This window comes from Electrophorus electricus, unplaced genomic scaffold, assembly GCF_041902795.1.
Source record: "Electrophorus electricus isolate QZ-2024a unplaced genomic scaffold, ASM4190279v1 Scaffold400, whole genome shotgun sequence".
Classification (NCBI taxonomy): domain Eukaryota; kingdom Metazoa; phylum Chordata; class Actinopteri; order Gymnotiformes; family Gymnotidae; genus Electrophorus; species Electrophorus electricus.
The window spans coordinates 5,177-21,653 of NW_027658694.1; the positions used below are offsets into that span (position 1 = coordinate 5,177).

The following is a 16,477-nucleotide window of genomic DNA, read 5'->3' on the forward strand; positions in this document are numbered from 1 at the left end:
TGAACCAGTTAACAAGAGTGTATGAGCAATAAGTGATTGGGACAGTAGCATGTGTGGTGTGTGTGTGGGAGTTGTCCCTCTCTCTGGGTGCTCGGCCCACTGTGACACATGCAAATGAAAATCAACACATGCAGTAAAATGGTTTAAAATGTTAAAATATTGAACACAGAACACAGAAAAGTGCTAAATGTTGTTAAAATATGAGAAAAATTATTTCCTAATTATGAATAATTGTATAATTAAATATTTATTTCATTATTCACTATTCTCCAAATATCTTCCTAATGGTGAAGTTTGTTAGTCATGCTCACATTTTCACACAAGGATTCCTTTCCATACCACCTTTCTCCTCATCATTCCATTGTGTTCAGTGTAAACTGGTGTCATTGAGAAATACAGGATCAACAGGATTTCACCCCTCCCCTAGACTGCCTGATCCACAATTTCTGAGTTTGTCATTTACTCCAGGCCAATGTAGTGGTGTGTTGGTGTGAGAGTTCTAAGATAAAATTTTAAAACTTTTTTGTGGCTTTATTATAATAGTTTGCTAAATTATAAGAGGACTCCTAGGGGAATTTGTTGGTGTTCTCATTGAAGAATTATTTACTGACAAAAAAAGGTAAAACTTCCTTTTTATCATCTTAGTTTATTCAATATTTAATGTAGTCATTAACCGTTTACCGTTTAAAAAAACATTTCAATTACTTTTTAAGTTTCACAAGCAGTGTAAATCTTATTTGATGTATTAAGCACATTTTTAAATCCTTATAATTATGAGGAGATTATTGGTGTTGATGAGGCTGGGAACCCATGTAATCTGGCCTTCAACTCATATTTCCTCCAGAATGACACATTTCAGGTTTTTAAATTGTTCCATAAATTATCGCATTAATTTTCTTCAGGAATGCTTCATGAATGTACATTGTTACATCTTATCACTTAGCAACACATTTGTGTTTAATTTGAAATATAAGCATGTATAATGATCAACGAGATAAGTTATTGATTACCTTTATGTATCCCTCAACTTTGTTAATTGACAGTTGTTTGCAGAGCCGTATCAGTCTGCCACTGATTGTGCTTCTCTGTTTTTCCACCAACATTTTGTGTTGATGAACTGTTGTGAGTTTACAGTTATAAACATATCAGCTGTAATTAAGGTACTCAGATGTTGGCATCATCACTACAAAGGTATATGCAATCTCTGTTATGGGAAATACAAGCAGTGTGTATGTGCGCCTCCTGTTTTATATGCCAAGAAGCAAGATTAAAAGACTGGTTATTAAATATGTAACCACTGAAAATTACCTATCTGGAACATTTCTTTGCTATTCCTTGAAATATGCAATGGCAGAGTAGCATGAAACATAAGATACATGAAAACATACTTGAAACGTGTGTCTTGCTATTTTTGTTAATTTTTACCAGTGATCTTGATGGTTTTAAATGTTAGTTTACCTCTTAGTTATGAGTTTAGACATGATGAATAATGGTCTATTGCTGCACTGAGCACTAATAGCTCTAAGCGTTGTACTATTGCATTGTTCTTGTTATATGTCAGAACAGGAAAGTTTACCCCTCACCCATTTCACTATGGCAATGTTCCCACAATGGCATGCATGTGTTATCTAAAGAGAGTATCTACCTGATGTCTATCCTCAAAACCAGTGTAACGACTGTAACATATCTTTGCAATTTCTTGAAATATGCAATGGCACAGTAACATGAAACATAGGCTACATGAAAACATACTTCAACCTGTGTTTTGTTATTTTTGTTGGATTTTACCAGTGATCTCAGAGGTTTTAAATGTTAGTTTAGGTATTAGTTTCGTGTTTATACATGTTGAGCAATGGTCGATTGCTGCATTGAACACTAACAGCTTTAAGCGTGGATACTATTTGGAAAAGCAGGAAAGTTTACCCTTATCCATGTCGCAACTGGAATGTCTCCCTCTGGCCATCCCATGTATTATCTATAGAGTTGCTTGGCACCCCTCCTCCACTGTTTAACACTGTTAAACTATAGACAGATTTAGTTCAGACTTCATATTATCATCTAAAATAGATGTGTAAATAAATAATTAACTAAATTAACTAAAACAACTACTAAAATAACTATACAATTATTAACTAAATAACTTAAGTAAAATACGTTTATGGAAAAGTAGACCTAGATCTAATTATGGAGTGAAACGAATGAATTTTAAAAATTGTAAAATACATTTTTTTAAAGTGTAAAAAATGTAATAATTAAAATCATCTCCAAATAACTACAAAATTAATTTGTTTATTTAATCGTGTCATGGTCTGCCCCCTCACACTGTGGTTTTCATTGTTTTTTGTGTTATACGGTTCCTGTTATACGGTTGTGTTCCTGGTGGCTCACTTTCCACATTTTCTGATGTGCTTCATTTTGGTATTGCTAGGTATTTAGACAATTACTAGGTATTTAGACATGTTAAATGGGATTTTGTACAACCTAGTAATGGTAAATATGCAAGAATGGAGAGCATTAATAGGTCAGTTGTTCATTCTTTATCATATAGCCTATCTGTGATAAAAGTGTGGTAATCGCAAATATAACTTTTCCCTAGGTTGTTATAAAATGTCAGAGTGCACCCATTAACTAGCACATTAGCTATAGTTACAACAGACCTTCAGTGACAAAGGCTCTATGTCATAGATAAGCTGAACGAACTTTTTTCCCCATTTCATACATGTACAAATTTTATGGGTACTACAAATAAATAAATTCTTCCCTGTACTGATACAAAAGAAGTAAGCCTACCTAGATCACCAGAGGAGGCTGGTTTATCATTTCTTTCATTCCTTCCTTATCTCACTGACAAAAACATCTTGTTTACAGTACCCACTGACAAACTAAACTAGATTTTTTTGCATTGCTTAGTATGCCTCACTGTGCTGCAGGAGGGGTCAGGATTAAAGTTGCATGTATCCTTCTTTCAGTAACTGCTTGTTAATGCATCTCGGGTTACTCTCATGCTGTACTTTGCATTGTTAGTTGTTGCTGACAAGCAGCTGCTTCTCCATCTTTGCCCAGCAGATGGAAGTAAAAGTGGATCCAAAGCGTGTGCTGGTGACAGGAGGCAGCGGTCTGGTGGGGAAGGCCATCGAGCGAATAGTGATAGAGGAAGGGGGTGCTAGAGAAGGAGAGGAGTGGATCTTCCTGTCCTCCAAAGATGCCGACCTAACGTGAGTCTCAGTTTCTTAAATTTATGAATCATTAAAACAATAAACCGTTCAGTTAACAACACTTTTCACTTTAGTTAAAAGCAATCAATTTAGCTTCACAAACTGATTTTCCAATAATTCTTAATACAACAAACCATAAGGTTCAGTTAGTTTGATTGCAGTTTCAGGAATAAATGTAAATTTGTCTAAAGGGAAAGAACTCGGAGAACGTGAGCTGGAGTTTTGGCTCAGCCCCCTGATCAGCTAGTGGAGTAGCAGCTGTGGAGAACAGTAAGGACCTGGGGGTGAAAACCTGTTGCAGAGAAATAGGAGTTGCTGCAGTCATTGCATAAGTCCAATGTCAGGGTACTGTCCCCCTGCCTGTAGACGTTAGAATAATGTGATGACAGAGCACATGGAATTTTGGTTATGTTGTTTTATCACTTTTGTTCTTAGATTTGCTTTCACAACACTTCCTTCAGCTGGTGTGTGTTGTGCCTTAAACTGGTGTTTACTTCCTTCACTTTTTCTGCAGTTCTTCTCCTGTGACACCAATTTTCAAAGTCTCTCACAAAGAAATACAGACTGAAACAGTGCTTGTTATTCCTTAAAAATGCAGAACTGCTGCGGAATGGTTTATTTTAAGGTCAAAACTGGGATAATCAGAGAGATCCAGGGATCCAGATGCTTTTCTCTTAAAGGAGTGCCTAACAATTGCTTGGGAGCTGCTGGTAAACTGGAGCTGTAGCTGTTGGTGAATTATGATTCATATGATCTCTAATTTCTAATTTCTACTAATAAAACTGGAATAATCAGATCTATTTTTGTCCTGATCGTTGGTTAATTTAGATACTGTATGGAATAATAATTTTATATTGTTGTATTTTCATATTGAAAAGCAAGTGGCTCTAGTTATAATGACACTGATAGCTACTGAGACATTTATAAAATGGTTTGTGCAGACAAAACTTCATTGTACCAAGAACTGATTGGTCCCGGTGAAACAGGTCTTCAGGTTGCAGTATTCTCCTTTTTGGAGCAGTTGAACTATCTTAAAACTGATGCCACATTCACTTCCAACAACAATGAGTTGGAATCAAATTTCCAATTAGAATCATCCCTAACTAAGTGTTAATGGAATTAATTTAAATCTAGGCACATTGATATTTTATTGTCTCTATTGAGTGGCTTGTGGTGTGTCCCTGTGATGAAAACTGGAGGTTTTCTCAGAGTGGTACATTGCTGTCTCTTGTTTTAGAAATGCGGCTCAGACGAGGGCTATTTTCGAAAAACATCGTCCCACGCATGTAATCCATCTTGCGGCCATGGTGGGTGGCCTCTTCCGGCACTTGAGACAGAACCTGGATTTCTGGGTAACACACTGCACACATAAACTTATATAGGCAAATATACAAATTATTTTGTTTAGTGTGTTTTGACTGCATTTTCATTTTTCAGAGACAAAATGTGGCCATCAATGATAATGTTCTGCACACAGCTCATGAATTTGGTGTGGTCAAAGTCGTCTCCTGTCTGTCCACGTGCATCTTCCCAGACAAAACCACCTACCCCATTGATGAGACCATGGTACACACCCTCAACATCGTCCTTTTCCCCCAACCTCATATGGCAGTGTTCACCTAGCAAACCCACAAAAAAAACCCAAAAAAATATATAATACACCCAACTGTTCATGTTCATCATTCTCCCTCAGATCCACAATGGTCCTCCTCATTGGTCTAACTCCGGTTATGCTTATGCCAAACGGATGGTTGATGTCCACAACAGGTGAGTAGTTGTATACAGACACTCCTGTCTCCCTATGATCAGTGGTTACTAGGTACTAGTTTGTTTATAGCAGGGCTGTCAACCTGTTATCTGAAGGAATCCAGAATGATACTTCCTACGATCAATCCTTATACAACACACTTTTCTTATGATTACAAATGCAATTATGCTACTACTATTTAGGATTGCAGTCAGGGATCTCTGCAGTCTATTTGCTTTTGATAATGTGCTGTATTCTAATGTGTTTGGGGAACACTGATGTGTTGCAGAGCTTGTTTTCAGCAGTATGGACGGAGGTACACTGCTATAATCCCCACAAATATATTCGGTCCCCATGACAACTTCAGCATAGAAGATGGCCATGTTCTGCCAGCACTTGTCCACAAGGCCTACAAAGCAAAACGTAGGGAATACACACACACAGGCACCCCCTCGACACTCTCTATACTAATTAATATAGTAGCCACATTACAGGATAAATATGTAATTTTAACTTGCAAAGTGAATTAATTTAGAAATCTGCTTAAAATTTATATGAATAAGATGAAATGAAACTGCTTTCAGTCTTCTATTTTCTTTGATGCCTCAGGACTAAACCAGTGTAGCATAACACATTATCATTATTATATCATTGTTTTCAGATGAAAACATCATATCTCAGTTTTTATAGTTTTCTTTTTTCCGCCATTTGAAAATGCCTGCTCTTTTACATTGTGTGAAGATTTCACTTCAGTTTGTAGAGAGGATAAATTACCAATCTGTAATGTTTTCCAGGATTGTGAGATGCTAGAGTTGCTTCAGAGCTAGTCCAAAATTAATGAGCATGAATAAAGTGAAATAGCTAAAAATGAAAAATTAAAAGTTTCTTACCACTTACCACATTTCCTTACATTTTAGAAATTAAAAGTATGTATTATATTAAAAATAGGAACGAAAACTTTAAAAAATATTTATTCTGGTTGTCTCCTTATTACTGATCTCCAGCTATGCATTTCTGACAATGGAGATTTATTTGAAACTCGAGTTTATGTATGGTTTTATTGTGTTCTTTAAACAATAAAAGTGGGTTAAAAATTAGAATGCTTAGCTTGTGCATTCATGTGTATGTTAGTGACTGGGACACCTTTAGAGGTGTGTGGCTCTGGGAGTGGCCTTCGGCAGTTCATCTACTCCCTGGATCTGGCTCGCCTCTACCTGTGGGTGCTGAGAGAATATGACGAGGTGGAGCCCATCATATTATCAGGTGGTCAATCTCTCCACATGACACAATTCAGCAATATTTTAATTAAATCTCTCCGTGTATTTTCTCTCTAAATCACACATTCTGTTTCAGTTGGAGAGGAGGATGAAATTACCATTAAGGATGTTACTGATGCGATTGTTGAAGCCTTTGAGTTTACAGGACCTGTGGTTGTATCCTTTCAGGCATACTCACACATAAATCAGTGAAGAATTTTCCCCAACTGCTACTACAGCAAATAGCAATATGCCAAACAATGAGTGAATACATTTCTGACTGATTTCCATGGATCCTCCTGATTAATTTAGCTAGTAATCATCAAGGTCTTCATAAATGAATAGAAATGAGATGTTTCAAAATAGGAAAAGTACTGGTAGCAGTGCTACAACAGTATGTCTACATTAAGTGGAGGACTAGAGTCTTCTGTTGTAATGAAGTAAAGAGAATGCAGTGTAATACAGTGCATTTGTTTCCTCTTGTAATTTTTATGTATTATGTATACAACATATGTATATACTAGTGAAATGGGCAGTGTCGGAAGGTTCGTACTCTGTTGTGGAAGTTTGATTCTCATAAAAAGAGTACAGGCAGTTTGTTCTTGACTTCCTTTGTTCAGTACGACACCAGCAAGTCCGATGGTCAAATGAAGAAAACGGCAAGCAATGCTAAACTCCGCCGATACCGTCCCGACTTCACCTTCACGCCCTTCCGCACAGGTAAACATCTCCAATCCTACCAAACGCACACAAAATATCTAACTTCAGATACTCACAGTACTCATGATAACACCTTCTGCTGTCTTTCTTCAGCTGTGAAGGAGACGTGTGATTGGTTCTCGGCCAACCATGACAGAGCCCGCAAATGACAAGAGTACAGGAGACAAAACAAGGTTGAAAGGTGCAATGTCTGTGATCTTGAGAAACACTAAATGTCCTTCTACACACTGTAATTAAAAAGAGTAATGTTTACAATCTTACTTCTGATCCACCTACCTTGACAACTACTGAATAAGGTTACATGAGAAAGATATGCATTTGGCTCATAATCCTTACAGTTAAACTGTGCTTTTCCTATAGATATTTTGAATATTAGAACTTTCTCGGGGTTTCATATTACAGGTTTGTAGTGATACTGAATTTTTTTTTTTCGTCTGTTCATGGTTATATGTTTACAAGTCTGCTATTTGAGTGAACAAAATGTAATTTGATTCATGAGCCGTTTTTCTTATGAAACATTTAATGTTCTGAACAACATTAATGTCATTAATTTGATGGCACTAATTTAAGTGGTCATTTTTAGATTAAATAAATATTCAGCAAACTCTCAGCAGCATATCAATAATGTAGGAGTATATCAATAATGTAGGAGTATACAGCAAAGTGTTTTGATGAATTCATGGGTGTTTTTTGATTATCGTTATGTCTTCTGTACATTACACTCATCACTGTTCAGTGCAGAGAAATTTGATAGAGTTGTTGGGTGCTGCCATACATTGTCCTAAACCCAGCACACAGCTGTACTGGGTCCCATCTTTGGGTGTGACTGATATTTATTTTCTGGTGGGTGCTTCCCTCTTCAAAAGTGTGGGAGAGGTTATGTTCTGGTTAAGAATATGTACATATGAATATGCATACCCATGGATTTGCACAGCAGGTAGTATTTATCAACAAGGTTTCTGAATGCTGGAGAGCAGAAGATGAAGAGGAAGAGGAAAAGGAGAACTGTAATCAAGCCCTTGCTTGGTTTATTTAATCAAACACATCCTAGGGAACAAGGAAGGAAAAGGATACAGGTAGGCCAGTATGTAGCCAACATTTTTTAAACAATCCCTTACTTTCAGATGAGAAAAAAACAAAATACAATGAACCCAAGTGCTGAATAGTGGTATGCAAACTTCAAGAATTGACGGGATGGTTGAGTGATAATAGGAATGTGAAATTTTGCTTCTCTTCAAAAAACAAAGAACAAGAATATTAGGACAGCCTATGCCATCCCAAAAACTTTGGTACATTCAGTGCAAGTATAAATCCAAAAATAAAATATCATAAGGGATGAAATTAAAATGAGCGGGGCATAAATTGGAGCGCTATCATCTGATTCTAGGTACACTAGCTACAAAAGAGCAGTAACTGTAACAAGTTCAAGTACTTTTTTCCTTCATGCTTTTGCTCTTTCCAGCCCATTTCAAATCTTTCCAGTGATACCCGGGCTAACAAAGAGAAAAAAATAACAAGCTCAAATCTGTGAACGCTGGAAAAAAAACACATTCATGAAGGGCTGTGAGTGTACAATCCGAAGGTCGGTGCAGCGGCAGAGTCACTGAAAGATGTGAAACACAATTCAAGTAGCTGTGGTGAGAGAATGTGTGTCATGCAAACATTTCAGAAAATGTGAATGTGAAAAATGAATGAGTGAAACTTTCAGACAAAAAAACAAACAAACAAACCTGTATTTCTTACAAACAGCAAGCAGCATTCTGAGGCCAATCACTCAATGTTTTGTTCAGAATATTATTTTTTAAAAAAGCAAATCAAATCACATTACTCCAAAGGTCCACATTAAGAGTATTTCAATTGGGTAGAAAGAGTGTCCAATTTAATCTTCCAAATCTTCCCGTGCTTTTTAAATATCTTTGAACATGATTTTGAGGAATCTTCATGTGCTAAAAACCAAATGAGGGCTGGAAATACGACATAGTAGGACCACAAGTTCCTGGCTTTTTTGTTTTCCCGGCTACATAGACAAAGGGTTGATGACTTCCTACATCCTGTACGCCATCTGAAAAGAACATGTGTACTAGACACTCATGTGCATAATTCATACTGCCCCTTATTAATCCTTTTCTAGAATCATTCCTTAAGATGTTTTTTTTTCATTCTTCATAGTGGACACATTACATTGGTACATTCAAGTGCAAATTGTGCCACAGGCTTACATGTTAATTGCAGACCATATGCCTACTAGAATAAGTACAAACACAGCAATGTATAAATGCAATAAAACAATGATTGTGCATTTGGAATTTTCAGTACATTATGGTGTATGAATATATGTATACGTATATATGTGTGTGAACATGAGTGGTCAGCCTCATAAGTCAACAGTGATTGTGCTTTAGGTGACCCAAAAAAGCACTGGTAATTTAAAAAAGCCTACATCTTTGCAACATCATGAACATTCATGCTGCGTTGTTGTGACTGATAAAAAACACACACAAACAAAAAAGACTTTTTGCAGAAAGAGTGTACAACATTAGGCTGTTACAAAGTTAAAATCCATCACATGTCTGAGAATGTAATCCAGCAAGGGTGTGCAGTGGAACATCACTTTTCCCTTGCCATGAAATAATTGGTTAGAAGGTGCCCAAGAGTCCCATGTTTTTTGTTTTTTTTTTACAGCACAGCCGCTTTGATCTTGACTCATTTTGTCCATTACATGGTGGGGACTGGCAACAGCCTAGATGGGCAACAGGTGTCATCAGATGTCACTGATCATACAGGCCCACTGGTCTCATCTGCAAGGGCCCATGTTGGCAGAGGTCACAAAGTGAGACAGTGCAACAGTTAAAATGGGTTGTAAGTGCTTTCAGTGACTATGCCAACAGGCATCAGGAGTTCGAGGCGCTTGACTTAGGCCTGAGTGCCCAGGGGATGAGTGAAGGGTCACTCCAAGCCGAAGGTGCTAGTCTCCTCCACCGCAGTTAGCATCTTCTCATACAGCATGGAGAAGGAGGGGTATGGCGGGAGATCAAGCCGGTTAAAACAGGTGTGGGCCCTGTCCAATCCAGCACACACACACACACACATGCAAGCAAAGGATATTTTTAGTTCAGTGATGTTATGGCATGCCCACCTCTGCCATCTAGTGGATTTCTTGAACAGTGCAGATCAAACTAAAATCAACAATCAAAGTTACTTCCAAAATACTTGACATTTTACATTTAGCTGACATTTTTATTCAAAGCAACTTACAATCATGATTAACTACAACTTGAGGGTTAAGGGCCTTGCTCAGGGGCTCAACAGTGGAAACTTGGCAGTGGTGGGGCTTAAACCAGCAACCGTGCAATTACAGGTCAAATACCTTAAGCACTAGGCTACCACTACCCTACCACTTGGTGGGCAACCTGACAAGACATATTAGCTGTAGGAAACTGTTAAGCATCCTTAGCAATCCAAATAGGTTTACCTGGGTAAGGAGGTAATTTTGCCCCACTTTTCCACACAGAAACGACGAGGTCCGTTGCTGCCTCTAAGGGAGGCAAAGCCTTCATAAGGAATACTGGATGTCCCTGTCACAAACTGACAATGGAAAAGCACCTTGTAAAGCACTGAAGCACAAAAATGTGTGTTATTTGTTGTGTGTATTTTTTTCTCAGCCAGTAGTGTGGGTCTTTGGGGGATGGCTTACCTGAAGCAGCCTTAATCTCTGCTCATTATTGAATCGTTCCACTGCAGCCCAGAACCAGCGAATAACAATGTGGTTGTCATGATAACCTGTAGAGAATCACCAATCAGGTGACATCAGTGTCATATATATATATATATATATATATATATATATATATATATATATATATATATATATATATATATATATATATATATATATGTGAAGGTAAAATGGTTATTAAGTATGATGTAACCAAACAGGCTTGGTGAATTGTAACCCAGCTATTACATCACTCACATACTTCAGCACTGCATATATTTGATTATAGTTTCAAGATTATCCCTCATGAGCTCACAACCTCTTAAATGCAAAAGTTTTACATAATATCTATAAATCACGTTACCTCCTCTGTATTCAGTATTGTTTCTCCAGTCCACCAGATCAATCTCTGCTGTGCCCGCAATCACCAACTCAAGCTCCCTTGCATCGAACACGGAGACCAGCCGTGCATCCACAACCTGCACCCATAAGTACTGTTAGTTTTTGCTTTTGTGTACAGCACAGGAAATACAGGAACTGTACGTTTTTATTTCAGCGGTCTTCAAAAACTAATAAAGCTTACTCGGCTTAGTTTATACTTATTATTCAACGATAGATTATTTAAGATTGAGGCAAATAATTATTTGTAACTGCTTGTATGAAACAAATATATATGAATATCCCATCCACATACCATTTCTTTAAATTTTGAGGCCATATATTTCATATTAAGTACTAAAGGTGTGCTGGGATACCGTGAATAACGTGAATTTGTCTGATAAAGACAAATATGGACATGTCAAAAATTAAGAAATTCTGCCTTCCAGTAAATAGTATCAGTTGTATGTGGCCAACCCTCTCAATATTTGAGTTCAGGTGTTTCAACTACACCCAGGTGTATAACAGATATATAAAATCAAACACAGTCATGCATTCTCTATTGACAAACATTAGCAATAAAATGGGTTGTACTGAAAAGCTCGGTGACTTTAAATGAGGCACTGTCACTGGAAGCCACGCTTGTCATAAGCCAGTTTGTGAAATGCCTGCCAGGCTAGATCTCCCTTAGTCAACTATATGTACTATTATTGTGAAATATTGTGAAACAAAGCAGTACACAATGCAAAACAGGTCAGTGATGCAAACTGAAGCACATAGTACAGCAAATCAACAATTTCTATAAGACAATGGAGACTACTTTACCATTAAAAACTGATCATGATTTAACTAACCAAAGCCAAGTATCCTACTAGTATTCTCATTTCATCATGGCTTCTGAGTCATTTGTTGCTTGTGTTAAGTGCAGCATCATTAGCAATAAATTTATCTCTAAGAAGTGTAGATTAATCAGTAGTTTGAATGAGAAGAATTCAGTTTTAGAAGAGTGCACTTAGGCATTAAAAAACTAGCAGACTATAGCATCAATTCTAGCAGTCCTGGGCTGAAGCAGACAGATTTACAAAGAGTAATGTTAAAAAGGTGTGTGAGGTAGTGAGCACATTGTCGAATACTACAGTATGCTTCTTTTGGCACGGCACCGAAACCTACAGCAGGTTGTGAGCACTGCACTGCTGGGTGTCTAAATTGTGCTCAGAAAACAGTGTGGGTTTTATAGATAGGTAACCAAACTCATTTTGAGTGCAGGCTTGGCCTTTTGAAATAGGATGGCATCCACCCCTCATGGGAGGGTGCTGTTCTCATTTCTGATAGCATAGCATAGTATGCTAGGCTTTATAGTGCAGCAGTAGTGGCAGTTAATTGGAACTAAACCGACTGTCTGCGAGCTGCACTGAGACCTTACCTAGGTTCTACCCTGCTGAGACCGTCTGTTCCTCATGTTTTCCAAAATAGATCCTGTAAAATCTGTGTTAAAAACTTGTGTGACACTAGATAATACCAACAACCACACTAAATGTAAACTAGGATCACTAAATATAAAATCTTTGTAATCTACATTTAAGGCATGACTGTGTACAAATTTGAACAATTGGGGGTTAAGGGCCTTGCTCTGGGGTCCAAAAATGGCAAGTTAGCAGTGGTGGGGCTTGAACTGGCAACATTCTAATTAAGAGGGATAGTACTTTATCCACTGAGCTACAACTACCAGATGGCCCACAATAATTCCTTCCTTTCTGGGTTTAGCTCTGCTCATAACCCCTGGTTTAATGGTCCTGAAGGTGCTGTAGCCACAATATATGAGATGTAAGCATTTCTCAGAAAGAGGCTTGAAGGTTAAATCTCTTGAATTCCTTATTTTCAGTGTGACCAACTCATCTTCAACCAAGAAAATTTCACAGTTGTTTATGCAAAATTACTGTCTACTAACCACTGGGCCCTTGCTTGAAATTTTCCACCTTTATATATATATATATATATATATATATATATATATATATATATATATATATATATATATATATATATATGAGAGAGAGCGAGAGAGAGAGAGAGAGAGAATATTCAGATTTATATAGAATCTTCTTTATATATATTTATATATATAAATTTATATATTATATATATAAATATATATATATATATATATATATATATATATATATATATATATATATATATATATATATATATATATATATATATATAAAATAACATTTGTGTGACTGGACATGTGCTCCCTGGGAAATGAATCTATGACCCATATGTTACTAGCACCATGCTCTACCTGCTCTATCAAGTGAACCAATTCTATATAAAATACTAGTATAATGCTTTCTTCTATGGAGACAACAAAACAATTTTGTAAGCTCTGGACAAGAGTGTACACTAAATGCTGTAAATATAAATGTAACATATGCATGCACTCTGTGGCAAGAGTTTGGGGAAGGCCCTCTCTTTTTCCAGCATGGCTGTTACCTTGCAAGTGCCACAAAGACATGGTTTGACAAAATTGGTGTGGAGGAACTTCAATTGCCTGCACAGAGCCCTGACCTCAACCCCATTGAACTTGACTGTGTTTGAACTGAAATACTGATTTTCAGATAGACCGTCTTATCCAACATCAATGCTTGAGCTCACAAATGTTCTTTTGACTACATTGGCGTACATTCCCATAGCTATCTTGTGGAAAGCCTTCCCAGAACAGTGGTAGTTCCAAGAGGGGGTGGGGGAAGTTCCATATTAATGTGTACGGTTTTGGAATGGGATATCCATCAAGTTCATACAGCTGTGTTGTGAAGGTGTCCACATTCATTTGGCCATAAAGTGATCAGTCATAACATTAAAACCACCTGCCTAATATTGTGTAGATCTCCCTCATGCCGCCAAAACAGCTCTGATCCATTGAGGCATGGACTCCACAAGACCACTGAAGGTGTCCTGTGGTATCTGGCACCAAGACATTAGCAGCAGATACTTTAAGTCCTGTAATTTGTGAGGTGGTGCCTCCCCACTTCACATACTTCTTCTTCTAGCACATCCCACTGATGCTTCATTGGACTGAAATCTGGGACATTTGGTGGCCAAGTCAGTACAGGTCAGAACTGTTATGTTCCTTAAATCATTCCTGATTTTTAGTTTTTACATTATGGTAGGGCATATTATCCTACTGAGACCATTGCTATTAGGGAAAACTAATGACATGAGAGGATATACTTGGTCTGCAACAATGTTTAAGTAGGTAGTAGGTGTCAAAATAACATCCACATGAATGCCAGGACCCAAGGTTTCCCTGCAAAACATTGCCCAATGAATCACACTGCATCTGCCATCTTCCCATAGTGCATCCTGGTGTCATCTCTTATCCAGGCAAGCAATGCACATACACCCATCCATTCACACGTTGTAAAATAAAATGTGATTTGTGAGTCCATGGTCCAGTTCTGATGCTCACATGCCCCTTGTAGGTGCTTTTGGCAGTGGGCAGGCGCAGCATGGGTGGATATGGGTGTATGTAGTCCCATACACAACAATCTGTTATGCACTGTTTGTTCTCACCACCTTTCTATAATGGCCAGCATTAACTCTTTCAGCCATTTGTGCTATAGAAGATCTGTGACATTGCACCAGATGGACTAGACTTTGCTTCCCATGCATATCAGTGAGCCCCATGACCCTGCTGCTGGTTCACCATTTAGACCATTTTTGGCAAGTAGTAACCACTGCATACCAGGAACATCCCAGACATCTGCCATTTTTGAGATGTTCTGACACTCAATTTTTTCCTGGTTCCAACACATCACTTTAAAGAACTGACTCTTCACTTTCTGCCTAATACATCCGACCCCTTGGCATATGCCAATGTAACAAGATAATTATGTAACAAAATAACAATGTAACAAGATAACCGCCTGTCGGTTTTAAATGTGGCTGTATGTGTGTTTAAATGAGTCAATATGTGTTTTTTAATGCAGATGCAAAAAAGTTCTTGGTAGTGAACTCTTTTTTGGTTTTGGACCTTACTGTATGCCCAACAGTTCTAGCTTGGTCCACTCTCAACTCATTTAGATGTAACAGACATGAGCTCAAGTTGGAATGCTCTTAAGTGTTATGAATACATTTTTTTTAGTTATGAACAACATATAGATTTCCTCAAATAAGCTTTTTCGACTCTAATGACATGAAACATGATCCCCTTCCACAGAAAGACACCTGTGGCTGAAGGACCTATTCCAAAAGTGAGAAAAATGCATTTAATATAAGGGGAAATCACTTTAGAGATGCAAGGCACAAGCTAGTGCTGAAATCAGCGTTTACACCACACCATAGTTATCAGTTTTTGAGTGATAAGGGAAGGGTGTCATGCTGTACCTCGTAGAAGCCGCGCACCAGGCTCTCAGTCTGCTGAACAACCCCCCTCTCTATACGCCACTTCACCATACGCTCAATGTACTCCTTTTTATTCTTTTCTGAGACAGGGATATTAGCACCTCCGGGTTTCAGCTCTCGCTCTGTGATCTGGAAGCAAACACATACAGCAATAAGCATCTCCTCAACCTCACTAAGGGGTCGTCTTTGATTAAGGTAGTCACAAAGGGGAAGAAGCCAATCCAAGTTTGCTTGCTGACCTGTCCAAACACCTCCTCATTTACAGTGAATGTGAGGTCTAGCATGTCCTCAATATCATTGTCCTTCATCCACTGCAGGCTCTGGTGGAACTCCTCATCCAGGTACTCTAGATCACTCAGATCACATGGACTGTGAACAGGGAGAGTGAGAGGTGGGTAATGAGAGCTGGTTGTTTACCTAAAATCATGTAGCACTGATAGGCAATCCAGTTAAAGCAGCCTGCTTAAATGTATATCTTGAACACATGGCAATTCTTATATTCATCTACCCAACCACTGAATCTAAAATCATTCATTTCCAAAATTTACATTCCCATAGCTGTTCAAAGGCTCATGCTGCATTTCCAATTCTCATATGCAATGGTATATATGCCATATATAGCATACACGTCTGGAGCATAAATGAAAGCAAACTAAATTATGCCACAATCTTGAATCCATCAGCCACTGCTGTTTTTTTGTTTTTGTTTGTTTGTTTGTTTGTTTGTCCTAGTTTCATCATGGCTCTGTGATCCTACAAACTTTTGCTAGGGAAGTAACTGTGCATGACTGGGCTATGGATGGCAGTTTGATTAGTCATACTCATTCCCACTGGGGTTGATTTCCAAACCATGTCTACTCATCATTAACTACTTCAGAATACAGAGTAGTTTGGGGAAAAAAGCTAACCTGAAAATTAAGATGGAAACAAAAACTGAAAGTTTCAGAAATAGAGGTCAGTTGTACAAAAATACACTTGAACAGCCATTTTTTGCCAGCTGCCAGAAGCTATGATATGTAATGATTCTGAGTGTCATACC

The 16,477-nt window shown here is 37.8% G+C and overlaps 2 protein-coding genes across 3 annotated transcripts; one reads left to right on the forward strand and one right to left on the reverse strand.

Moving 5' to 3' along the window:
- The first annotated feature begins 449 nt into the window (after positions 1-449).
- LOC145655935 (GDP-L-fucose synthase-like) lies at positions 450-7,785 on the forward strand. Of its 2 annotated transcripts, none has more exons than XM_081709398.1 (10): positions 450-619; positions 3,064-3,215; positions 4,453-4,567; positions 4,653-4,781; positions 4,909-4,982; positions 5,252-5,385; positions 6,094-6,225; positions 6,316-6,395; positions 6,839-6,938; positions 7,032-7,785. In XM_081709398.1, exons 2-10 carry the CDS (start codon positions 3,067-3,069, stop codon positions 7,085-7,087), a joined length of 969 nt encoding a protein of 322 aa, XP_081565524.1. In that variant the 5' UTR covers positions 450-619; positions 3,064-3,066; the 3' UTR covers positions 7,088-7,785. The 2 variants fall into 2 exon arrangements, with proteins under 2 accessions (XP_081565524.1, XP_081565523.1); XM_081709397.1 differs by having other exon boundaries at positions 451-619; positions 3,067-3,215.
- Positions 7,786-7,938: 153 nt separating this feature from the next.
- Positions 7,939-15,843, reverse strand: LOC145655936 (E3 ubiquitin-protein ligase HECW2-like; the record flags this gene model as incomplete). The annotated part of the gene is made up of 6 exons (XM_081709399.1): positions 7,939-9,996; positions 10,411-10,523; positions 10,633-10,718; positions 11,018-11,132; positions 15,421-15,567; positions 15,678-15,843. Coding segments are annotated over 6 exons (739 nt in total), but the record flags the coding sequence as incomplete, so codon positions are not given.
- Positions 15,844-16,477: the final 634 nt, after the last annotated feature.